The following is a 27501-nucleotide window of genomic DNA, read 5'->3' on the forward strand; positions in this document are numbered from 1 at the left end:
ATCTTTTCAAGAGCAGATTAAATGAGCCTGTAATGCTGAAGGCAAAACAGGAGCGGAGTCGTCTGAAACAAAGAAATGTTTTCAATGAAGCAGATTTCGCCAAGAAAGCAGTAAATATTATGGTGCAGGAACCTTTTATTAACCTGTGGGGTTAAACAGAGTCTTAACTCAGGCATCTATTTTTAAAATCTATCAAGAAACCAAGAAAACAGTTGTATTATTAATCTGTTTTTATTTAGTTGTGACCTTAATTCTGCCGGTTTTGGGGAAATGTCAGCAGACAGTTACATATAATGTCAAAGGAAAATAAAATATTCAACTTGAGGTATAAAATATTTAACTAAAACCGTCATCCGTTTATTTTTATTTCATATTCCTGTGCCGATGGTACTGGGAATCATCCCGATACAGTGACTGCAAACCCAAAAAGACAAACTTCCACATCTGTTATAAACATGTCACAATGAAAACTGATCTACGAAGTCAGTCAAGTCGTTTATACTTTTTTTTTTTTGCTTGATCAGGTTCATGTTGTGTTTAAAACTTTTATAAAAGCTTTTGCCTGTTTTTCTTTTGTAAGGAAAATGAACTCAAGGCATCTGTTCATCATATTTTTCCTCAACAAAAATATTGTGAAACACTGAAACTATGACTTTTACAACGCAACCACAATCATCTTCACAAGTTCAAAAAGAGCAACAGCCACACTATCTTTCACTGTTTGTGAGTATTTAGCCTTTTTCTTTGTTTTCAATCACAAAAAAACACTTTTTGGTCCCAATTCAAATCTTTTCAATATCAAACTCTCCGCAGCAGATACTTGGACTGTGTTTTGAAATATTTTCTGATGACTAGCTGCAGTTTTCAACATCACAAATGCGCCACAGGATCATAAAGATTCTGCACTGATGTGCTAATTAGTAGATCAAACTAAATCTCCCACTACAGCTCAAACTTCTCTGTGGCTCTGCAACTTCTCATGTTCACTGAGATATGAACGAGATAAATCATGAAATGATTCAAAGTCTAAAGTGGTGGTAGCAGCTCTGTGAAGCTAATTACTGAAGGCACAGTTGCGTTGAGCTAAATTAACATGGTAACAGTTGCATGCTAACATGCTAACAATGGCAAGGCTATAGTGCTGGTGTTGACCATGTCTTTAAGCTTTTAGTTTAGCGTGTTAACATGCTACTATCAGTGAGGAATATCAGTGATTGCAGGTATTTGGTCCTGAAAAAAGTGTTGGACAGATCAGACTTTTGACACGATGATGGTGCTAGAAGAAAGTTACTAAATGTATTCTGTAGGGTCCCTGAACGTGTGAACCACATTTAATAGCTAAAACCAACAAACGTCAACCTCGTGTTGGCGGAAAAGTCAGAAAATTACCAAAAGAGGATATAGTTATGGATATAGGATATTAGTTTCTGGACCGAACAACCAAACATCCGACTAGCACGGCCTCTCTACCGATCTGCTGCAGGGGTCAAGTCCTCGGAGACGTCTTGAGGCTCATGACGTGCCTCTCGACCTCCATGGCCATGTCGAGGATGCTCCTCCTGATGTCCATCGGCAACACGTTCTCGTCATCCGACGGAGGCTCTAAGACATCAAACTGGGAACGCAGCAGATCCGCTTTCATGTAATGTCCACTGCGCGCCACCATCCTCTGGTGAAGGAGATCGTAGTCACCGTGTAGGAAGATGAAAAAGACATCAGGGAAGGTGGGAGGCAGGATATCTCGAGCTGAGCTGGAAGAGGACGCGAGGGCTCGGGAACCGTGGAGGAGGATCTGTCTGTAGAGGCGCTTCAGGGCGGAGCACGCCACGAGAGCGTCAGTGCCTGAACACCTTTCTCTGGGATCAGAAGACACAGAGTTAAAAGAAAATTAGTGATAACTGCTGAGCTGTAACAAAAAAAAATGCTAAAACTTTGTGGAAACAATCTCGGCAAACTTAAAGTGAACTCTGGTGAAGAAGAGCTGAAAACGACGAGGGAGGTGAAGAGAAAAAGAAGGGATAAAAGAAAGAATAGGACCGAGTGTGGAAGAGTTAAGGAGAGGAAGTCTTTGATGCCGCCGCAGACGTTTTAAAAAAGAGATGGCATACTTTCCAGCTCTCCCTCACCTCCTCGCTACACTCTCACTCACTTAATCTGTCTTCACTCTCCCAAACTCCCCCTCCTCGCTCTCTGGTTTTCATCTCAATTTTCAAAACCATCTTTGATATTTTTGATCTTTTTCGACAATTTCACGCTGCGTGTCGTTACCTCGCTGCTCTGTTCCCGGCTCCCCCCCTCTCTCTAAACCATCTTCTCCTCCATTTCTTTACAAAAGTGCGTTGTGTTTTTATGTCTTATATATATATATATATATATATATTATAGTCTGCGTGTATATAAGGTTAGTTTTTTTCTTACCTCTCAATAACTTCATGTACTCGGAGAAGCCAAGGTAGTCTGTCCTGAAGAGACAAACACAATAAAAGGTTATATTTTTTGTTATAAACAACATGATGTTTTTTTTTTTACAGAAATTAAGAAATGTTAAGAAATGTTTATAATCATTGTAATTGATTTATGTTTTGTTTCCCCAAAAAAAGCAACCTGTGTATGAAGGACTAAAGCTGCAAAAATCAGAAATAAAGAAATTAATAAATAATTGGCTAAGTTTTTTTTGATATTTAAAAATCAATTCAAAATTAAATGCAGCAAAAATAATATTAAAAATAAATATAGGCATTAATTAATTTACAAAATGTGACATAATTTGATATTTCTGTTTGGATTTTCCTTTGTGTTTTATTAACCTATGTATTAATTTAACTATTCATTTACTTTTCCCTTTAAGTTTTCATTAGTTTATTTTAAATGTGTTTACATATTTATTTCTGAATTCTTTACCTTTGCATTTTGCAAAATAATACGTAAATAAATATGTAAAGAAATTAATCAATTAGAACATGGATTACAATATATATTTGAAATATAATTAATTTATACAATTATAAATAGGGTAATTAATACTAAAGTAAATATATACAGGAGTAAATTAAAACACATATCAATTTATATCACATTTTTTAAATTACATGATACCCACATATGTTTTTAGCATTGTTTGTGGTGCATTTTATGGCATCTTTACTTATTTAACGAGACATTTATGTATTTATTATTTTATCTATTTTTGATGTTGGCAGTTTCAGTCCTCCATACCTGTCAAGGTAACTTGATCTTGCAATAACAGGTGAGCAGCATTCTGATGATGACATGTTGCCATCCTTCTTCAAGTGACCCCTTTCACATTGTCTTGATTAAAGCCACTTTATAAAAGGAAAATAAATATCACAATGTACTTTGTTTCAGGGGTTTACAGCTTTGAGCAGTTTGGCTGCGCAGGAAGGGAGGAGAAGGCTCTGCCTCACTTTTTTTCGGGGTCAGTTGCATTAACAGAGATTCTGGCTTTTCCCTTTGATGAATGCAATCATGTACAGACCTAGTTCGTTCGTTCATTCCATCATTTCAGAATAAATGTTGGAAGACAATTTAACGACCATTTCTTGATGTAACACAATCTTCAGTGCACATGTGATTAAAACAATGCAACACAAGTGTGATGTTTGGATGATGCACTGGATTTTGGACCCCAGGAAGACTCGACGTGCGCTCTGCTATTTATTTAAAATAAATAAATAACTAAGACGGGGAAAGATGCTCGTCGCAGCGCATCAGAGGACAGATGTAGTGTGTGTGCTGAGGCTGCAGTGGATGAAGCCAGACTGTGTCATCAAAGTGAAGGCTGTCTCATAAATTCACCAGAAATATTCTCCTCTCCTCTAAAAGTACGACAGTCGGAAATAAAAATCAGAACTCAAAACATGTTAAAAACTAACGAGGCAAGAGAAGCTGAGGAGACGTGTCTGTAGTGGATCGGATACGTCAAAGTCAGGACGCGCGCTGCCAATAGTTCATCAATCATTTGGTTACAACTGAACCGAGTCTAGTTTGTTTCTCGCTGCAGTGCCTTTAATATGAAGAGCTGAACTCAAATGAGAGGAATCACATTCCCTCATGTCCTGTTTGGTTATGCAGCCTAAACCTGCCAGCTCCGAGGCATCAAACACACATTTGTGCCAAATCCTGACAGTAATCCCAAATTTACATTTATGCTTCACCTCATCATTCATTCACAAACTGCCAACCGCTTAGTAGTTTAAAAAAATATGCCAACGCGTTGGACAGAGCAGGTCCCTGGGTAATTCTCCCTGCTGCTCAAAGTGGTTTTTCCGAGTGGGTGGTTATCATCAGCCACCAAACACCGCCACCAGCACACTGCAGCCAAACGTTCGGCGGGGGCTGCTCCGCCTGCGAGCGTGTAAACTCAGCTTTGGCAGGTGGCCAGTCAATTGTTTTGGAGGTCTCCCTTTATTTTGAAAGTCAGCACGGACAGGGGGGAAGATAAATGTCGAACAAACAGAAAATAAATCCCTCAACTGCACTTTAGGACCGTGGGCTGTGATGAAAGAGCTCAGTCTCTCTCCCTGCTGCCTTCACTGTCTGTCTGCTACACTGAAGCCTCCTCCTGGCACTTGTTGAGTTTTCTGTGGCTGCGAGTCAGAGACAATGATTTTCACTGACAGAAGAGAAATGGATCAGTCCGTAAATGACTGACATTCGACTTGAGCCGACAAGACACCTCCACAAACGCACACACACACACACACCTGGTCTGTCAATGGTTCACCACGAGCCATCTTCTCAATGTTCTCCGGCGGGTGGAAGTTGTCCCCTTCATGCAGCGGCCAGCCCAGCTGGTGAGTGAATACAAGTGAGTGTTTAACTTATACTGTGTAAAAAACACATGATGGAGGTGTGTGTGTGTGTGTGTGTGTGTGTGTGTGTGTGTGTGTGTGTGTGTGTGTGTAGAGAGAGGGGGATGGATCCACTTACCCTTTCTGATAAGAAGGCTCCCAAAGTGCTTCTGTACAACAGATGAAATAACAGAGAATTAATACAGAGTAATAATGTTTGTGTTAATGTTTTTCTTCTGTGTTTGTTTTATCTTTCTCTTTCTGACTTATTGCATATGTATTGTTTAGTTGTATGTATTTTAAAGGCCAATCAGGACTTTAAGGCTTTCAGAATCCCCTCTGTAGCTGTTTTGAGGCAGTGGTGGCAACAGGTCATCTTTGGTATTTTGCCTACGTACATCCTTTTGGGCCTTAGTTTTGTGTAAGTCATGATTAAAGGGCCACTTACCGGCACAAGGCCTTATGTCAGCTTGTCTGGAGTTTTCTTTGTTATATATATTATTATAGTTCCCATTTTATCCAGCTGAGGTGGTAATGCTCTTAATGTGAACCTGACTGAATGTAGAGGAAACGCTGGCTATAAATGCTGTGGTGTGACATCGGTTTATGCTACATATATGTCCCTATACAAGCAAACATTAAACAAACAAACAATAAAAGGTATTGTGAGCCTTTGTGAAGACTATTTGTTGCTATTTTCTGATGTTTTATAGACAAAATTATCGATTAATCAAGAAAGAAATCAGCTGATTATCATAATCATCACTACGGCACACAAATATCTTTCTTATTTTCTCCTTTTCAAAGCATCTTTTTCCTCGTGCGTATCAACAAACTTAAATATTTTGTTCATACTCCTAAATGTGTTTCTTATATAGAGTCTACTCATTTTGGGAACGATGCTGAGATGTAAAGAAGAGTGTAAAAGTTTATCGGCTGACAAACATATTTTTTGCAGCGATCACTTATTATGGTGGTTATTAAACACTTGGCTTGACAAAAGCTATGTAATGTAATGGATTTTACAGTTTAACAATAATTGTTATTGTCTCCAATGACATCTGCACTGAAACAGTAAATTTAATAATTATAAACTATCCGAAACAACATTTTCTGTCTTTCTTTATTGTAATACCTCAAAATAAAGGTTTAATATCAGACAACACGTATCGATATGTCTGTGACAGGCCAGTATCTGTGTTCTCAGGCTGTTGTTAATAAACATAAACAGACAGTAAACGTACTTTCCACAGCCTGAGACTCCCATTATGATGTAGATCATCCTGTCTGTGGACACCTGGAGGCAGCTGCTGTCCTGAAAGGGAAGAAAAATGACTTTACATAAAACTTCACACACAAAACAGGAACATTTAGGAATAATATCACATAACCCACCGTTACAATGAGCTGGTAGTGTTCATTAATCTGAGATGAACCTTGGACAGGTGTGTCCCAACAGCAAACATGCTTTATCAGCTCTGACAGGTAAACATTTTATTACTTCTTCAGCCGCGGACGAGAATAAACGAGTGAAACGCTGCTGTCAATAATCTGAACTCTAACAAACACTCACTGAGCCTCTCATGTTTAAAAGAGGCGATAAACCTCCATGAAGCCTCTAACCTACTTCACTGAGCTGTGCCCATGCTTGTGCCATGGCCGCGAGTTGTTTTTCCTGGGGTGCGTGATGACGCACGAAGCGCGTCAGGACTAACGTAACGCTTAAAGGGGCCAGCGCGCTGCTCTGGCTCGGATTACGTAGCAGCTAAATTGTCTTTGACGTCACTGCTGCTGGAAATAAAACAGACATCTCACAGTTTGGATGAGTTTTACGTGGATGTAGTGATGTGATCTGTTTGCAGGAGTGAAAGCAGACATGAACACACATGTTGGTGCGCAAGGCGAAGACTTTCTTCCACTTAGATGGCTGATATTGGACTATATGTATGTTGTAGCGGCTGTAAAATATTCAGAGAGTCATTAAATCGTGGATAAACATAGAGGATACAATTAGTGAGTTATTATTTTCCCCTGAATTATGAAAATATGACACATTTCTCAAAGGATATAAGCCATATTTCAAACTCCACAGGGCGGATGATTCACAACCACACACGCACGGATCAATAAGTGCAATTTGAGGGTTCATGCTGAAATTTGGGAAGAGAGAGGGGGGTGAGAGAGAGAGAGAGAGAGAGAGAGAGAGAGAGAGAGGAGGGGGAAAAGCCTTCCTCCCTCCTGTAGATCCATCAGTGGGCAGGCTGGAGACGGATGCAAGCTCTCCTCCCTCCCGCTCTGTCGCATCCATCCATTCTCTTATCCATCCATCCTCCCATCCACCCATCCCTCCATCCTCCCATTCATTCCCAAGGGCGTCACGCGGGGTGACAAGACCCGGACCAAAAAAAAAAAAAAAAGAAGAAGAAGAAGAAAAAAAAGGCGCATACATGTATGCGTGCGTATGCGCGAGTTCTCCTCCTGCGTGTCTGTGCGCCCGTGCTTCTGGATTCCGCTGCTGACATGAGGAGCTGAGACAGAACCGAACAGGAGGATGAAAATGCTCCGGTTTCGCAGCCCCAGCATCCGCTCCTTGGACCAGGAGGTCCTCTGCACGATCCGGTTACTGGACGACTCCGAGATCTCCTGCAGCATCCAGGTAGAGGAGAGCCTCATCATGCTTCAGCTCAGGCATTGTCCTCTGTGTTTATTGCAAATATCACGTGGATGCAGCAGATTTTTTTTACATTTCCTTTAATTATCTACACGGGTTTATTTTTCATTCTGGTCATATCGTCATTTCTTGTGCAGCAGAGACCTTTTTCTCCTTTTCCCCCTCAACGCATTGTTCCTGTAGTTTCCACGCTGCTGTGATTTACTGGAGAGGTTGCACGCTTTGCTCCACATACATGAGAGATGTAGTGATGAGATTTTCTTTTTAAAGAAGAAGAAGAAGAAAAAGAAATAAAGCAGAGCGATCTAAACAAGATGTGACCCACATGGAGAGAAGTTAGGATGAAGTTTGGGTCATGGCAGAGAGGAAATGCTGGAGCTCCATGGGTGTGGTGGTGGTGGTGGTGGTGGTGGTGATAGTGATGAAGATTGATGATGATGAGGACAGAGAGGACAGCTGTTTGGGTTATTGATTTCAGTCAATCACATGAAGCTGGCTGCTGTGTGACTCCTAACTTCTCAGGAAAAAAATCCATCAGTTTGTGAAATCTGAGCCGGTAACTGGAATGAAAAGGGTTAAATCTGTCACAGCCTTTAAAGTCTGAGACAATATGAGGAAGAGCACAACCGGTGAATAAAACAAGCAGGAACGTCTGAGATGTTTGCATGCATGTCTTCATGATACCGTACTGGGTGATATAATCTGTGGAGATGGGGCTTCGCAAGATGATGTTATCTACTAAAAATTCAAAGTCAGCAGGATTAAAAAAAAAGAGTTTATCTGTGAGCTGAAGCCTTCATCATTTATCAGTCTGGAGTGATTTTTGTGTGGATACATTCTCAGAACTGAAGCTCTGAACTGTAGCCGGCAGCCCTCGTGGTTTTCTGATCACAAAGCCTAGTTTGTAGCAGGTAACATTAACCGTAGGTCAGTGTTTTTGACGAGATATGAAGCGAAGCAAGAAGGTTGTGGGTTCAAACCTGCTGACCGACTGGCTCCTCTCTGTAGGGAGTTCATGGGTTTTCCTCAGGTGCTCCAGCTTCCTCCCGCAGGCCAAACAGATGCAGGTTAGCTAATGACTCTAAATTGCCCGGAGGTGTGAGGGTGAATGTGGATGGTTGTCAATCTGTGTCAGCCCTGTGAGTTCAGCCTAGTCATCAGCAGGCAGAACACATGTAATGAGATTATGTAATCAGGATACAAAAAAAAGTAACTGTATTCCGGTTTAGTTACCGGAAAAAAAGATGTAATCAGGTCAAAGATACATTCATTAAAAACAGGGGATTACTAACAGGATTACAATTTAAAAGAAAGAATGATGTCTGTAACCTAAACAGACATTAAGTACAGCAAATGTAAAGTTTCAACATATCCGTGGTTTGCAGAAACATACATTGCCAACATTTATTCTGACGACTGGGTTTATCAACTTAAACCAAGGAACTGAAACACAAACCACCAGTTTAAACCTGAAGTGCAGCCAACTTGAAAAACCGACATAAAAGGAGTAAAACCAGAACACTGGATCCAGGAAATGGATGGCAGGTGTTAGATATTCTCGTTTGAATATTGAAACCCTTTTTTAGCTGCCTGAACAAAGGAAAACAGAAGTTTTCCCTGTTTACACAAACAAATCAGATCCTGTGTGGCTCCTGGGCCCCTCCAGCTCTGAGCTGCAGCTGCTGCCAGAGAAGTTAAACTAAAATCCTGCAAATCCGCCAATTTATGACTCATTATTATGGAGCACACAAGTTCATTAGAGGACAGTGCTTAAAGACATGTGCAATGCTTCAGCATATACACATTATTTTATTTAAATTCTGTACAGCATTGCACCAAAACCTTCAAAGCAGCAGCAGCTTGTTGACAGCCCAGTCAGTTGAACGGAGTCGAGAGGAGCCGTGAGTGAACGCTGCTCCGAGCAGAGCCTCATCGCCTCCCGAGCCGTCTTCACAAGATGCTGTCAGCTGCCTCTGCCCCGCTGTCTGACCCCGAAAGGCCGAAAACACTCGCTGCATGTCAAACTAACTGTCTCGCTGCTGTCCTACATGTACCCAATCAATGATTTACAAAACAGCATGAAGTGCACGGAGAGAGGATGAGGCAGAGAGGCAGAGGGAGGTCGGTGTCTGTTGCTTTGTGTTGCACATGCATGTACACCTGCGTGTACCTTGTGTCTCTGAGAGCACAGAAGTGTGTTAAACTTTGCGTACACATCTGAGAACAAGTGTGGCTCCTCAGGTTCAAGATGTCCAAAGTGTGCCTGTGCTTTTAGCTGTGTGTCTGTCTATCTGTACACGATAAGGAAATGGACATTTATATTTCTAGCTGACTGCATTTTCCAGGGCTTTCTTTAATGGCTTTGTGTTCCGGTGCTGAGCAGCTCCTTCCTACATATTTCATGACATCCTGTACTCCTCATGCTAACAACTGCACTTCTCCTCTTTCACTGTTCGGAGACTTCCACCTCTTACTTTATCTGCCCAGTCTTACTCTCTGCATCGTCGCCGTCTGTCTCTCTTAATTTGACCGTTCTGCTTCTCTAAATCAAGATCAGATGTCAAAGATTGCGCTGAATCGAACGCCATCACGAGACTGATGTAGTAAATTGTACTCAAAGTGTGCTCGTGAGCAAATTTGTCACGACTGAATGGTTTAACGTGAGTCTGCGATGACCTTATTTCATTTAATTTTCCTCCAAGGCGTCAGTTCTTGACTTTGCATAAAACATGGGTGCATTAGCCAGGTCCCTGTGAGGCACAATATTTGGCACCATGTGGATTATCCTGATTGAATGAAGACTTGAAATATCTTATTTAAGCCCTTTATCCTAAAAGTGGATGAATATTTAAGACTGGAACGTTTATTATGTAACAATGTCTCATGACTGCAAGTACGATGATGTAAAAATACACATGAATAGGATTTATTAAGAGTTAAATAAAATAAGATAATTGAAGATAATTGGGTTTATACAAAACACGTTTTCTTTTCAGTTCTTTATTGTTGTTCTAAGTCATTGTTGTTGTTTGTAGTGGCTGCTTATCTACATATGTTTTATTGTTAGGTTGCCTGACAAGTGACAAAGACTACAAACTACCCACAGCTAGAACTCCCACATTCACACCGTATCAGTTGCTTTTAATTTAGATGTAATATTGCTGACATGTGTTGTCCCTGTCAATAAATAAACCTCCTCCAAGGCCCAACAGTCCCCTTTTGTACTCACTCATTGAGCCACCTAATGACCATCAATGCATTATTCCCAGAGAAATTAACGAAAATGGCAAAAATGGCATGTTAAAGAAAATTCAAAAAAATTTCCTGGACTCGTCCCTTTATCCCTGGATCTGCACCAAAACTTTATGGGGTCTATTCTGGGCTGAGACCCATCTTTTATCAAAGTTTTGTGGAAATCTGTTCAGTAGTTTTTGTGTAATTCTGTTTACAAACCAACCAACGTACACCGGTTAAAAAACATAACCTCCTTTTTTCTTCGTTTTTTTTCGTGGTCGACAACAAGGTGAAAATCTTCATCAGCGCTGGTAAAGTGATGTCATAGCTGTTACTGGATGTGGAAAGATTTAAAGAAGTCCATCAAAATGAAAACACATTGCACACCATACTTCATCCTCCACCTGAGGATGATTCCTTACAATACAATTAACTGATCATGTGACTGATGAATTGCCATAAATACCTGCTATACAAAACATTATCAAGATAGTTTTTACCTCCACCATTATGTTATCTCCCGTGTTGGTTTATTTGTTGGTTGGTTTGTGAGCAGGATTACACAAAAACTACTGAATAGATTTCCTTCAAACTTGGATGGAGGATGGGTCTCAGCCCAGAATAGAGCCCATTAACTTTTGATGCAGTTCCGGATTAAGTGACGGATCCGGTTGCCTTGGCGGAGGTATACGCTCTACTGGGTGCCATTTTCTTCAAATAGATAAATAGAAGAAAATTGGGAAACATAAATTACCATAAATACACAACATACGTTATTACAATCATCGTTTAAGAACATTTTTCAGCAAATGATGAATATGTGATCTACTCATGGTTATACACACAGACATTACAGTAATGTCAACAAACAATGAAATGCTTTATAAACCATTTGTTATCAGTTGTAAAGGGTCAAAGCTTTATAAACCCCATCCAAATAATGTTTATAGATGAACTACACAGTATTTCTTAACCATTTACAAAGTATTATAAACATCATTTGCAACTTTACCGTAAACAATTGTTTAATAAATGGTTTATAAAGCATTTCATTGTTTGTTAACAGTAAAATAAGTATGAACTAAAGTATAACTATTTATGTAAATAAGTATTATATATGCATATAGTTTGTTTGTGTATTAGAGATGTGATTTCTCTATCTATAATTAAAAGAATACTGTTTTTTCAGGCTCTGGGTCACGAGTCCAGCTGAGCATCATCATTTTTAAGTTGTTTACTGTGACTGCGAGAATAGCTCGACATCAGACTATAAGGCAGGTAGAGTTGGTGTGTGTGTGTGTGTGTGTGTTTTGTGTGTGTCTACAGCCCGGGGGGTTGAACGTGTGCAGCCTGCTGCTCTCATGTTCGGCGGTAATGTTAAGTCAGACCTGCTGCAGGAGAGACAAGTCAAGATCAAAACACAGTGACCTCCTCTGCTGTGCACCTCCTCTCCCCTCCATCCTCCTCTTCTTCTTCTTCATCCTCCCACCCGTCCTTCTCCCCTTTCCCTCCCTGCTCTCTCCTTCCCCCCGCTCATTCTGTGCTCCACTTTCAGCTCCTCCGACCACCTTTTATCACTTTCTATTTTTACACCTCTCATCTATATCTTCTCCCTCCTCCTTCTCGGTAACACATCATGTATAATTAAGGGAGATCACTGTTCTTCATGTGGCCAACATCAGTCAGCTGTCAGTGATGCGCCACACCACGAGTGTGTGTGCGCATATATATATGTGTGTGTGTTTGGGGGGGGCGAGGGGGTAGCCGTGGCTCACTTGCATGAAAGATTTAAAAGTCGCCACTGAGCCAAAGTTCTGCAATTACGGACATTAATTCAGCGTACTTAGCAAGAAAATGACTTCATGGCACAGAAATAGCTTTAACTTCTGGAAGCTTGAAATATATCCTGCTGATGGCTCTGTGTCTATTCTTGCGGGAGTCACCTTATCAATACACGACTCGTACAATCTATTTAAAGCTGCATACAGATGCTGGTATTGTTTTACACTGCGTCCGCCTTTTACTCGGTCAAAGAGAGGTGTGTGAGTGTGGAGCTGAGGTGGTGCTGGCCTTTTATTTACTAGCGTTTTCGTGGCTGCAATGCTGAGGCAGAGCAATTGTTTCGGCTGGTAGGCATTCTTTGGAACAAGTATATAAATAGCAGCAGTTTTCTATTCTTATCCGCGCGCCTCTTTGATGCTCTGCCGAAGATGACTAAAGAGAAATAATCCTTTCTCTGACTTGTGCTCGCAACTGAGAGGAAGCAGAGAGGGATGAGACGGCGGGACTGAAGGGAGGGGAGGGATGGAGGGACCGAGACATCAAAGGAAAGAGAGAGATGGCTGATAAGACAAAATATAGGATGACATGGTCGGCCACTTAACACGAGCACAAACTCAACAGGGTGGAGGAAGGAGCGAGGAGAGGAGACGAGGTGGAGCGGCAGCGGGAAAAACAGATTAAGCAGATTAAAACATGAAACAGATTTGAAATGAAACTGGCAGACACAGGCGGATTTTTCAAAAGGGAAGTGAAGGTGGAGAGAAAGAGGAGAAGGATGAAAACTGGCCAATTGTTGATCGGACAGAATCTCTGAGGAGGTGTAAAAGCTGAAAAGAGAAGAATGAACAACAGAGGAGAAAAAGTAAGAGGGAGACAGAGGTCAGAGGTCAGACAGCGAGCTGATTGGTATTCATTGCTTTGTTCAAGGACGGGTCAGCATCAGGTTGTCCCTTTAGTGGACGGACTCCTGACTCACTGAACCATGCTGGGTGAAAACCACCGCAAACAAACATTTAAGTAAACAAAACAAAACAAAACAGTGACAACGACTTTGTCATGGTTTTGTTTGTCAGTTTAGATGTTTCCTGTTTTATTGTGTAGAATTCATCCTCATGTGCCTTGTTGTGACTTTCCACTTCCTGTGTTTGTCTCTTTCCCAGCCTTTTTCTAGGTACACATGTGCTTTGTTAATTAGTCCCTGTGTATTTAAGACTGTGTTTTTCTGTTAGTCTTGGTGAGTTCCCCCTCGTCAGTTCTGCGTCCTCTCTTCTCCGATCCGGTTTTGCTCCTGGTGTCGCTGCGTTTGCTCCTTGTGTTTTCTGCCCTCGTGTCTTTTGCTATCTCGCCTGTGTTCCTGGAGCTTCCTGGTTTGTTTTTCATTTAGTATTTGGATTTCCCCCCACCTGTATTTGTCAGTGTTGTTACCTGCCCTTTTAGTTGCTTGCATTTTTTGATTTTGGGACTTCAGCTGACATTATTAAAGCTCGTTTTTTGTTTGTGCTGAGAATTTGGGTTAAACGTTATTGTCCGGGAGGGAGATTTCCTTTCACAGCCAGTTCAACACAGAAATACACAGATATAAACACAGCAGCATACAGATAAAGACAATACATAGAGTCTCCATAAATACATTCATACATCCCAGCAGAGTCAGCGAGGCGGTTTGTCCAATGCTGCTGAAGCGAACACTCCTCTGTTTGAAGCTCTTGTATCTCCACCCAGATGGCAGTAATGTCAAGTTGATGAGTGTGATTTGTAATTGGACGTGTAAGGGCGTGTAATCATCTTGTTGGATTGCTTTTAGTCCGGTTTCTGATATCAGCAAAGTCCGCTCAAAATGTCCTGGAAGTCACAGGTTCAACATATTTACATTTAATTCAGATTACTTTATTTCATCAGGATACAGTGAAACACTCGCCTGCGATTAATATGAAACAACTGACAATAATAACTGAAACACAACATCAGTTCAAACACATCTGCATTTATATATTTAGCTACATAACATTATAGAGAAAACTGTGATCTGTGAGTACAGGATGTGTCAGTGTGAGTATGCATACTGTATGTGGTGCACTAACCCCTTTTCCTGTGTACACACATTGCTCATTGCGGTTTTTTTTTTAGACATCAGAAAAATGAGAGTGGCGAGCGCACACAAAGACGACTAATTTGCACTAGAAACATTCAAATGAAAGCAGATTGTTCACATGAACTCACAGGTTCAAACTCTCTGCCTCCGTTTGTTTTTCTGCCACAAAATTTGGAACATCCTGCAGCGCAAAGATAAGACAGCTGCTCCACTGCACCCACCACGAGCACACACTCATAACATCAGTGTCGCAGCCACACATGCCTTCATCATCGTCATCATCACCACGCATTCTCTCTCCTGCCATCCCGTGAGTTAGTGGCCAGCTGAGTGACGACGCTCCATTATAATGAAAACTGGTCCTGCGCCGTACGTCGACGATTTATGGCTCTATACCTTGAATCTCATTAGGCTGTGTGGCCGGCCATGAATGCGGGTGCACGCGACATGTTTTATAGCACGCGTGTTAATCCGTGCATGTCTCTGTGCTCATACATGTGTGCATGTGAGCTTCTCTGCACCATTGCAGGTGATGATAAGGTAATGGGTTTGTCTCCTTCCACACTGGGACAAGGTCACAGTCACAGTTGAGAGTGAGAGCTGCCCGGGGATTTAGCTTTGATATATAAATAATATAAATGGTTTGATTACATGTGGAGTGTATTTATATATAAAAGGATTTAAAATGTCACAATAGATTCGAGTTTTTCACCCCATGTACAGAGTTGCGATTTTATTAATTAGCACCTTTTAAAACAAAAGTAACAAAATGCTCCATAATTTAAAGGGGCAATTCGTAGGATATGACCAGACTTTTAGTTAAAAACTTTCAGAAAATGAACATTATCAACTGAGTCTGAAGAAACAACAGTGTTGATGCTATCTATGTATTGTAGATATCTACTTCGATGCTAATTTAGCTTTTAATGTAATTAATGAACAAAATAAACTCACAAAATGTCAAGAAATGAAATACTCTTACATCTCTTTTCCTTAGCAAACAGAAATAAACAACCGCACACCTTCTGATTTCGAGTCTCCCTCTTTTACCAAACTAAGACGACCTTAATTGCCTCATTAATTCAAGAAAACACCTCTGTACAGCGTCCCCCGTGTGTCCAGCGTGTTCACTGCAGCTGAGCTGAGCCCTGTGGCCTGCTGATACTCCCTTGTGATCCAAGGTCATGGTCGAGGCAAACGCCAGTTAGCTAATAGGGCCACTAATTAAGCAATGAGCTAATCAGCTAAAGGTAGCTTGTGACAGCCAAGGATAGCTAGCAAATAGAAGAAGTTGTCTGTCTAATTTGCAGACAATATCAAATAGGCAGGATAGTGACAGGAACAAGAATAACAACACAGTAAAATGGCAAAATCAAAGTCACAAATATGAACCTTATGGTGGCACAGAAGTAAAAGTGAAGTGATCTTTAAAGTCAGATGGATTCACCCTCTGGGGAACATGAATGTCTGTAAAACATTTCATATCAATCCGTCACATAATTCTTGTTATATATCAGTCGGCACACTTTTTTTGGGCTTTTTGTGATGATGCCAAGTCTGTAGCTCCAGGCAATGGTCCATTACTGTTGTGGGTCAGTGGTTGACGAGGTTAAAGCCTACACACTCAGTTTTGCAGCTCACGAGATCAATACAACAATGGAGCGCTGTGTGAGCTTAATTCTGATATATGATGTTGTGCCTCGTCTGTTCTTCACTCGGCTTCTCTCAATTTTCCCCTTCAGGTGCAAAACAAAGGCAGTCTGGATTTAATAATCAAACATTTAGTGATAAATGGTGTGATGGTGGGAAGCTATTACAGAGAGAGGTTGTTGCTGGTGAGGTCAAGCATCTCTTCATAAGCTGGATGTTTTCCATAATTGAGCTCTCCGACTGAAAGTGTTTGATCCTCTGCCTCTCTCTTCAAATCTTGTAATCAGCGTAGCGTCAGAGGATGATTTGTATTTGCGTTTTGCCTCTGTAGCTTTTTTAAAATCTGTTTGAAGATACTACTATCCAAGTTCTCCCTACTCTTCTTCTAGTCTAGCCTAATCATTAAAATGGTCAAAACAACCTTTCAAAACCAACTGACCCACTTATGAGTCAGTACAGACTCAGGCTGCGCAGCCGAACATTGTTCAAGCCCTCAGAAGTTCCCAGATTTTCCACGGATACCAAATATTTCAGGTTGAATTTTTGCCAAATGTGTATAAAATGATTTGCCGTAATGGTGCATTAGATTCATGATAATACATGTGGTGAATGTGCAGAAAAATGTGTTTCTGTGTCCTGAGAAAAAGCCAGCAGAGAGGGTCTTATCCTGTACTTTGATCCTCTGCATTACTCTTCCCACACTCCACGTCCAGCTCATTGATTTGTCTCTGTTGTGTCCTGGTCAAGCCTCCAGATCGATCCATTCATTGGCTCGCGGGTTGAGTTTGGGTGGTGAACACAAACCGGCTTTAGAAATATTGGCACTCTTAATAATGGGAACACAATGTTGTCGCACGAGCACAAAGGCCTGCTTACACACTCATTCTACTTGGCAAGTAAATCGGCAAATTGGGCCACTAGTGCCTTAAATCTCCATTTCCCTGAAGACTAGCTGCAGTGATGGCAGAGAAAAGCCATGCATTAGTGTAGCATTTGTCTTAAAGGCAAGTCACTAGGCTTTTAAATTGGGTTGTGTGAAGGTAAAGAGGGGCATATCATTATCCCTAAAGTCCTGCTACTCTCCGTCTCCTCCACACCCTCCCTGTGTGTGCAGATACACAGTGCGTGGTGGTTTTCTTCACACAGTGTTCGCAGGAATTTAACGCTCCTTCTCCTCACAGCGTTTCAACTCGGCCAATTAGGTATGCCGTGTCATGAAATGAATTGCGCTAAAGTCGATAAGGACCAGTCATAATTGAGCTGACATGCATATTAATTAAACAACAAGCGGTGTTTAACTGGGCCAGTGCACCCAGGGTCCTAGTGCTTGACATGTAGTGGTCACAGAGTCATGATCAGAAAGGTGATGTGTTTTTTATTGGGTAGCTTCTTCTGTTTTAAATATCACTGGACAGCTGTTTTGGTTTGATCTCGCCCACTTTGTTCCTCTCATTTGTTCTCATTAAATTCAAGTTACAGAGATAAGTGTCTGTTTTTTCTCAAAGATGAATCCCTGGTCGATTAAAACATTCTTTAATCAGCTGCATGATAAAATGAATATAACCAGTTACAACTTTCTTTCTTTATCCAAAAGTCTATGTTTTCCATCAGTTTATATTTTCATGCACAAAGAAACATCTGTGTGTCTTGAGCGGTTCGATGTCTCTGCAAACAACAAATTACTACATTTTCAGACAAAACACGATGAACGGAGGTGTGTAACAAATACGTTTGGAAGGAAAACAAATTGCTGACCAGATTTAGTTTTCAGATTTTAGTGTCACATTTTGAGGAAATGTTATTACTTAATGAAACCTGGCAAGTAGCAAAATATTGAAACTGTGTCGTAAAATGTTGACTCACAATGCATTTCAGTTGTTTTCTGCCAAAATATTTAATCTTCCTGTACATTAAACAAATAAAAAATACAAAAAAGGTCAAAAAGGTTTGACTTTTTTAAAATTGCAATTATCTTGCGACTTTATCGATCTACTTCATAACCGTACAGAGATGAGAGGAATAAGGGGAAAGACTGGAGGGAAATAACAGGATGAACCTCAGTTTCTGGTGAGTCCTGAGTTGAGTCAGAGGCTGACCTACACAAGCACAGTGCATCAGTTTCTAGTTATCTTAAAGCTTAAAGACATTTAACATATTGGTTGTTTGGGCTGAATAAACACGGAGTCTTGAAGCTGCTATATTTTATAGTTATCATCATCATAACATTGTTTGACAATGTGAAAACAATGTGTAAGCGGTGGTTTGCTGTGGTGAACCTACACAGAGCTATCAGATGAATCTGCGGTGGCCCTCCTCAGCTGTATGGAGCTTTATATCAAGTTTTTGTAGCTGTGTGGCCACAACTACTGTTTTGATTCACGCTTGCTGCTCTTATGGTCTTATTTCATCTGCAGGCAGCTGTTTTCTGCAAAAGAGCTTTAAAAACCCCACTGAGGTTGAGAGAAACACCAACAAGCTAGGAAAAATATCTCCCTCAGGAGTGGGTAGAGACCAAAAACAGAGCTAAAAGAGGGTAAATATCAGTGTGATCGTTATTATAGCATCTGCACTATCGAGGTCAGAACTTAAGTCGATGAAGTTTCACAGATGTTTTTTGTGAATGTACAAAAGATGGAGGACTAAATAATTGATTTTCTTTACTCGGCTGATGGTTTTCTATTTTTTCCTCCCAAGTTTTTTTGTTTTCTCGGTCTGCGTCTGGACTCGGCGGGGCTCTAAGGAGGTCACTTTATCAAGAGAAAAAATGTCAGAGGATAGAAAGACATACTTGAACATACACGTCAAAGTGCACTTTGCTTCTGCTAAACTGAATGCGCTCTACGCTACGGCTCTATTTAAAGTGTGTGTATGTGTCTGTGTGTTGAAGCGAGGCGGAGAGAGGAGCACTTTGCCGTCATTAGGTGAGATCATGTAGAGACAGGATGACCGGGTTAATTATTAATGCCCAGCCTTTGGATATATGAAATATGTATTCAGCCCTTGTTGGACATGACATAGAGTCTTTTTTATCTCTCTGCCTCACTCGTCTTAGTCAACGTCTCTCTTATCCACTCTTTTTTTTTAGCTCTGTCTTTGCCCACTCTCTCTTTCAGCCTCTCGGCGTGTTTGGCCCGGCTTCACTCTGTCTGGTCTGTTTCTCTCTCTTCTTTCCTGGCGCCGGTCCGCCTCTCCTCTCCCCATGAGTGTCTGCCCAGAGAACCAGACAGACGAAAGGTGTTGTTTGATGATCCTGCTAGAAATGGCTCGCAGTGTGGCTGTTTTCATTCTGTTTCTACTATTTTTCTCCTCCCCTGGTGGATGTCTCTGTCTGTTTGCTCTTCAGATTTAACAGCTTAGTAACACTGTTGTCACGGATCAGCCGAAAATCCTAAAGAGATGTAGACAGACAAACACACAAACACACACACACAAATGCTGACTTTACCTAGCTCACACTCTCACACACACCAACATCACAGGCAGGCCAGCATGGAGACGATCACAGTTACACCCACAGGGACACACACTTGATTTACAGCTTACTCTTGTGTCACAGTGATATAACCGTAAACCTGAACCAGCCAATAGGGACGTGCCGTCTCAGAGATCAGAGACAGCTGATTGATGCCGTGCTGATGTAACAAAGGTCACAGGGGACATCCACCTAAAGCCTGGTTTAGACTACAGAGGTTTGGGCTGATTTGTCCCTGACTCACCCCTCCTGATAATAAGAGGAAAAATCTGGTCTGGGACCCTGGTTGGTATTGATGCTCAGCCAAGATTATCTGGTAATGTGAGAGGTTTACTGATCCGGTCTGAAACCTCCCGAAATGCCCACAGACTCTTGTGGCTGCCCTGATTATTTCAAACATATTTTTAGTAAAATCTAGATGATTATGTCAGTACTCTCTGAGCAGCCACTGAAAGAGACGAGCTTGCAAGCTATTGTTGGCTGACTGGTCGCCAAGAAACAGATCTGGCACTTGAGGCTAATGTTAGCTAGCATAGACTGAATCACTCTGACTTTGCAACAACAACAACTGTCGCTGGCTGAGATATGTGAAATCATCAAACTTGTTTCTGTCTTAATTTTTAGCTCTAACTGATACATTTAAAGATAAAGAATAAACATGATGGTACAACCTATCTGACGTTTCTGACATCCGAGTCTCCAACCTAACGTTGGTAAAGGTATTCTTATTATAATGAGGTAAAAACAATCAAACATGCATTTTAAATAAATTAGATGTATACACCTTAAAATAACATAAAGTCAATTAAAATGTATGTAAGTTAGAGCGTGTTGCAGGTGTTTTCTACCCAGAAGCTGTTGACTGATCCAAAGTCCTGCCCCCACCTTAGTTAATGTTGCTAGGTCAGACAGGCTTGATGACAAGAAACCAGCTTAGAAGACACAACATCAAAACAAGACAATGTTGGATTTCCTGGGAGTCGCATTTGTCCATTTCTGGGAGAGGCTAACCACCTCCTCACACCTCCGGCTGCTGCTGCGCCAAGCTAGCTGACCCATTCGGCCATGGTCTGTCGGCTGAACCCAGACCAAACTGATATTTACACTTCTGGAAACACACAAATTGCAGAAGTTACGGAGCTTTACAAGACTGAAAAAGAAAAATACATACTGCTCATACATCTTGCTGAAATGGTAACTGTGCTATGCTGTTTGTGTCCACAGTAAAAACGTCTGAACAAATGGGAATGACGGTTGATTAAATATTGATATGATAATGTGTGCTGTGTAGCATGTTTGTGTGGTTAGCCTATATATGAACTCCTTCTGTGTATTGTGTACCTGTTTTATTTTTAATTCCTCTTCATTGTTCGTTGCATTGACCTCAAATCATTGGCTGCTTTACAGCACTCTGTCTTTTATGTAGCCTATTTGCTGAAGTGATGTTTGATCGGTGTGTACTGCGGAGAGCCGAGCACACAGCTGCTAAGCTCTTTCTCCACAGTGTGCCGTTTTTGTTTTTATTGTTTTTGGCTTGTTGCTGTGACATTTACAGGATTTATCTTGTTTTGTGGCTCTTCTGTCAACACCTAGTGTACTTCCATTACCACACAGAACAGATTGTTTACTGAGAAACGGAGCATGACTCACCAAGAAATATATTTAAAAGGTTGCCTCGGTGAGAGATTGCAGGGCAGACGAAACATATGCTCGGGAATTCATGTTTAAAAGAGAGTAAGATGACTGGAGACAAGAGATGACTGAATCATGATGGCTTTAAAAAGAGATTCAAATGCTGTGTGACTTGTTCTTATTTGTACAATATAATTGCATGACTTGGCTTTTCCTCAATAGGAAGTTATTTTAAGAAAATGCTCCTTTTTTCTCCTTCCTGCCATCAAGGCACATGTAATATTTAACACAAAGGAGAAACATTTGGTCTTGAGAGGTGCAGTAGACAATTAGGCTCCATTGACTCGAAGCATCTTCTTTAAACATAGAGCCATGAAGATGAGAGAGAGGACAGGAAGTGTAGACACTGTTGTTGGTGGAAAAAAGGTCCAAGCTAAATCCTCGCCAAACACACTGAAGATCAGGGTTGTAATGGGGAAAGTGCAGGTTGCAAAATAGTGAGTCAAAAATTCTATAATGACAGAATACAATGAGCAGCATCCAGTAGGGAGTGAGAGCCAAATATGTTGAGGAAGAAATGTGTGAATGAAAGGGACACTGACAGCTTGGGGAAGCAGAAGGTTCTGATAACGATGTTCATTTCTTAAACTGGGTATGAGTTTCACTGGTAAACATTCTGTTTTACTATAAATTCTGAATGTCCTTGAACATGACTGAGCGCCTGAACAGACTGGACATCTGGGGTTCAGGCCCTTTAGCCTGACAAACTGCCTACCCAGGCGGGAGTGCTTAAAGTGTCCTTCTGCTATGACCACTCCGATGCACAGTCAGCTCCTGTCAATCGCTTTGCCCTGTGGTGCGTATCAGCTGCAAATGTCTGCACACAGAATTAGCAAACAAAGCTACTGACCTAAGCTAATGCCCTTAGCTTGCTCGCTGAGGAAGACAAAAAACATAACAATCATTGCTGATGTGAAAGCCATTTGATGAAGGAAACAACAGGGATGTCGAAAGCGTCTCGACAGCACTCTCAATCATTTCCGACTCAAAGTACGCTAGAGGGAAGTAAAACAGATGCTGCACCTTCAGTGCAAACGAGGTGTGTAAAATTTACAGTTAATAAAAACAACCAGGAAAGATCGGCTCCTGCAGTTAAACATGCGTCTAGGACAAACCAGCCATGTTAAGACTTTGTTCATGCAGTTGAAAACATAAAAGAAGTAATCAGTTGCCATGGAGACGTCTCATGATTTCATGGCGTACTGGCTGATTAATTATGATCCGCTGTTTTACATGTTTTGCTGATAAGACGTGGCAAAAGAAACAGCTGTGGCCCTGTGTGAGTGTATGTGTGTACACGTTGTTGTTACCTAATGGGGACCTTTCCTGGCATGCTGCCCATGTCGGGACCAGAAGTCCTAATGGGGACCAACAACCAGCAAAACATGATTTGAAAGGCCCTCGTTAAGTTTAAGGGTAAGGCGTGACATGAGGTTAGGTTAAGGTTAGGGTTAGGCATAAACTCGTTAGGGTTAGGTTGAGGCTGCACATACGAAGGGAAGTCATTTTAAAGTCCTAACAAGGATAGCTGCACAAACCTTGTGTGTGTGCGTTTGTTTATGTGGCCGCTTACGTGTGTCTCCAGTGGCGAGTAAATCACAACAAGGGCAAACAGGCGATTTCCTACTGAATCAATCAGTCCTGCTTAACTGAGCACAGAATGCACCTCCGTCAGCAGGTTATAAAGCAGTTATAGGACACACACACACACACAGGCACACACACACACACACACACAATCACCAGACTGTGATGCATGTAATATGACAAAAATGGCAACTAAGGGATATCGATAGCTTTAGTCAATAGGTGAGGAAGGTGTGTATGGATATTTGATTGATACAATGCATATTTTGTTTTATTAGTGCGCATGCATGCATAGTCACACCTTCACTACATCTGAAGGTGTTGTGGCTCAGCTACACACACCTCAGCATGACAATCAGTGTGTGTGTCCCTATGTGATGAGTAGATATTGACTGAGGAGCAGGTAATAAATGCAGAGTGATTATTGATCCCTCTGTGTCTGCTGTGTTTATGAACTGCTAATGGACTGCATTTACTGGCATTTTCAGAGGCCTTGAAAATGACCACAGCTGTAGATCATCACCGTGAGACCTCAAAGTCGCTGACTTACATGTATTTCTGTCCATGAACAGATTTTACAGATTTTAGAAATATTACCCAAGAGGGGACTGTTGCTGTGATTATGCCGCTGGTATCAGATGCAGCCAGGAGGTTTATGGGATTGATCAGCATGGATGGAAAGACTGTTCAGATGAAAGTACTGGATGCTGACTGATGACAAAATAACTTCCTGTATTTTAAGTTTTAATGTTTCTTTATGTCTTTACAGAGAGATACCAAAGGCCAGTTCCTGTTGGACCATGTGTGTAACCACTACAACCTACTCGAGAAAGACTACTTTGGGATTCGATATGTGGACCCTGAGAAACAGAGGGTAACTATCCCACAAACACACAAACATATTGCACAGACCTCCATTTTTTCTTAGTCACTGTCCAACTCATATTCAATTCCCGTCCAGTCTCCTCTGAGCTGTTTTGTAGTGACGGTTTTGTCTCTGTGCGGGGAAGTAACATCATACAGATTTTTAAAACTTGTATAACCTCTCCTCAAAAAGTTTTGGCATTTTTAAAACTTCTTCTTGTCCTGAGGTCACGTCTCACTTAAGCTTTTGTCTACACTGCTACACTGCCCCCACGACTACCAGAGGTACTGCTCGGTCGGTCCAAATCAGTAAACTTTAAGAAAACGTGCAGAAATTGCAGAAAAAGCATTTGTAGACCAGAATAATGTGCATTCTGCAAGCAACGGAAATGTTGAAACGCCATCAAAAATATATGGTCTTATTGCCACTAACACAGCTGGAAAAGGTCCCTACATGTCATGAAAAATGTTGAAACACCGTCTTGAACAGTGGTCTCTGGCTTGGCAGCCGTCTCACCCAGCTGTCACGCTGCCACCCAATGTAAAGTCAGTTCATCTCCATGTAATATGAACATAATATGAGATGCAGTGCATGCTGGTCCCTCTATATATTTTATTTTATTATTGCTTCATGCAGGTCTGCCTCTGAAGCAGAGTCTCCTTACAGATTTTATTTATAGCTTACGCAAATCTTACCCCATTAAATAAATAAAAAAAGATATATGGCAGCACATAATCACAACAGAAGAACCAAAATAAAGAAACTGATGATTACACCTACTTACAGGAAACAGCTCCTCTGAGTCAGCGTGGCCTAAACGGGACTGTTGGATATTAATCAGCAGGCAGTCGGTGCTTTATATTACAAGTTCAAGCGACAAATAATAACAGGATCAGTCTCCATATTTCAAACAGCCCACACACAGAAGGGACCAGATGCTCAGTCTGAAGGGAAGCTCAGCCAGCCTCGAGCTGCAAAACGAGAGGAAATATTACCAAGAAAATACCAGCAAGAGGTGTTACAGCAACCTACAGTAAAGAAGTACGTACAGAACAATAAATACTTTGAATATAGGGCAAGACAAATGTGCCATGTAAGTATCTTTCCATCAGATGTTCATACTCAAAAGTAAAAGTTGCCGTGACTACCAGCAATTAATTCAACATATATAATAAAGAGAGGAATACAGCTTAGTAGAGCATCGTAATAAAGCTTCCTTGATCCCTATCTTTTTCACCTGTTGCTCTTTACGAGAACATTGTGCCAGAATAGCCAGCTCTTTAAACAGTATCTACAATAAAACAGAAATATATCCAATGATGCATTTAAATAAAAGTGTCTTTTCATTTGTTTTTAATGCACTGAAGTTGCCTCATATTGCTGAGTTTTAAGCAATGTGTCATTCAATTATTCATCAAAAACATGAAGAGATTTTTGATTTGGAAAAACTCGTGAGCTCATTGGAGCTCGTTGAAATTGCAGCATACGCCAACTGAAGTCAGTATCTTTATTGTAGGATAACGTTTGTCTTTTCTCTCTCTCTCTCTCAGCACTGGCTGGAGCCCAATAAGCCCGTGGTGAGGCAGATGAAGGGTAAGTGTCACTTCTGTTCCCTTTGTGTCTTTCTGTGTTATTTGGATCAGTGTGTGTGTAAAAGTTGTGTGTCTGGACATTTATTTGTGTATGTGTTTGTTAATGCCTTGCAGTCAGGCCTGCATTTGTCTCCTCGGAGCAGCTTCAGTTTGAGGAGGTCAAACTCTACAGCAAACAAACTACAGTACACCACAGAGACTCATACGCACATACACATGACAGTGTTAAATCCCTTGGATATTCAAAACATGTACAAATTAAAAATCAAATACAAGAATGTAGAATTGCATTTTTATTTGCAAGTTTCAGGGCCTTTCTCACCAGCTGTATCCTCAGTTCACATCGCTCACATTACCATTTGCCTTGCAGTGACACAGCCAGACAAATGTCGGACGCTGACTTCTTCTCCACAGGGAGACAAACTGAGACACAATAAAGTCGGACAAAGTGACAAGAGCAGGGTTTGTCAGACCCACGGCAGGATGCCAGAGGGACAAGTGGCTCAAACAGGAAATATTCTAAGTCACAGAGTGAAATACACAGATGTGGCAGGGGAGCACAAGCTCTAACAGGCCTGACTCTTCTTCGGTGGTTTGTTTCAGGTAGGTGCTGAGGGCAATGAATAGCGGGAGACACTTTTATTTCTAGGAGCAAATGTTTCTTTCTCTTCCTGGAAAGAAGTAAACGAAGGAACAAGGGGAAACTTGGCTTGCTTCATAAAAATTTTAAACAGATTACTCTTTGTCAAGAAGCAAACATTGTTCGTTTCCCTCTGTATCTTGTCTCAAAATAATTTTAACGGACTGATGTTAAAGTCTGGTGTTTATTTTAAAAAGATGAAAAAATATTCTTCAATCAAACTTCTGATGAAACTTGATGCTTTGCTGCAGAATCTCTAAGTGCGATGTTCGTCTGCATTTGGCCGATCTCCTGTGTCATCAGCAAAAAAACATGTCAGTATCTGAGCTTCGCCCACCCTTTTAATGACTGCCCTGTTCTTTCTGCACTCCTATAAATTAATAAAAGGAGCTATTAGCGGCGCATTCTGCTTCATCAGAACATGTGTGAGAGGACAGGAGGAGGGAAGTTGAGGAGATGAGGGGGAAATTATGAGAGATGGAGGAAGAGAGAAGGAGGGGAAAAGAGTGATTAAGAGGAAATGTGTCGGGGGGGTGCTGATTCAGAGGGAGGAGACGGTGATAGATAATGTAGCTAAAGAAAGGAGTCAGATTCGGGGGAGAAAAGAGGAGATTGGTGAGACAGTTTGAGATGAGAGAGGCTGACAGAGAGCGAAAGAAAAGAAAAAGAGACGAGAGAGAGGGATGGAGGACGAGCGTCGGATAGATCTGAGTCGTACTGACACATCACTTCTCCCTTTGGCTGGGTTTACTCTCAAATGAAGATGTGTGCTTTGTGCCTTGTTTTCCCTTTGTGCGTCAGCTTACGTGCACATGCGTCACATTTGAACCAGCGTGTGTTGTGCCAATTCACTTTCTCTAAAACCTTTAAAAAAAAATAAATGCATCTCGGTTCCCCTAAGCCCGAGCAAAGAAGCAGCTCAAATTCTTTGGGAGCGAGTGGGAGGATTGCGTCTTTCATATTGCTCAGCATGTATTATGTAGATGTGTGCTGTTTTTCATCGCTGGGTAATACCACAGAGTATCCCGCCAGTAAAGACAGAGTGGAGAGAGGGCACTCGCTGGAAAGATTTCTGCTCCCATGTTAGATGATACTCACGGTCGTCCTCCTCTTCTGAAAACATCCTTTTTCTTCTCTATTTGTGCTTAATGTCGAATTTAAAATCATTGTACAACATCAGGTGATTCTTTCAGTAGCTTTTTTGAAAGTAATCCAGAGTGCTGCACAGGTTATGGATGACCTTGTGTTTTGTATTTACATTACCTCCAGGTTGGCCTGATTACATAAAAACTACTGGACAGATTTTCACGAAACTTGGATGGAGGATGGGTCTCGGCCCAGAATAGACCACCGTAACTTTCAGATCCAGATATAAGGATGGATCCAGGAATTATTCTCTCACTTTCTTCATTT

At 41.3% G+C, this 27501-nt stretch overlaps 2 protein-coding genes across 3 annotated transcripts in view; one reads left to right on the forward strand and one right to left on the reverse strand.

Annotated features, from left to right (window-relative positions):
• Positions 1-212: 212 nt before the first annotated feature.
• LOC311261326 (putative gluconokinase) lies at positions 213-6543 on the reverse strand. The gene is made up of 6 exons (XM_084359853.1): positions 6207-6543; positions 6056-6126; positions 4951-4981; positions 4725-4811; positions 2419-2462; positions 213-1856 (listed from the first exon to the last, which is right to left on the reverse strand). The coding sequence occupies exons 2-6, from the start codon at positions 6091-6093 to the stop codon at positions 1487-1489; spliced, it is 570 nt and encodes a 189-aa protein (XP_084215979.1). The 5' UTR covers positions 6094-6126; positions 6207-6543; the 3' UTR covers positions 213-1486.
• Positions 6544-7071: 528 nt separating this feature from the next.
• Positions 7072-27501, forward strand: part of frmd3 (FERM domain containing 3) — a 62131-nt gene continuing 41701 nt past the window's right edge. For both annotated transcript variants that reach the window (XM_084361082.1, XM_084361083.1), the window contains exons 1-3: positions 7072-7467; positions 23761-23865; positions 25407-25449. In XM_084361082.1, coding sequence (XP_084217208.1) covers positions 7363-7467; positions 23761-23865; positions 25407-25449 — 253 coding nt within the window. In that variant the 5' untranslated portion in view covers positions 7072-7362. The remainder of the gene's footprint in view (positions 7468-23760; positions 23866-25406; positions 25450-27501) is intronic.

Source organism: Pagrus pagrus (genome assembly GCF_965226575.1).
Source record: "Pagrus pagrus genome assembly, chromosome: 8".
In the NCBI taxonomy this organism is placed as follows: Eukaryota; Metazoa; Chordata; class Actinopteri; order Spariformes; family Sparidae; genus Pagrus; species Pagrus pagrus.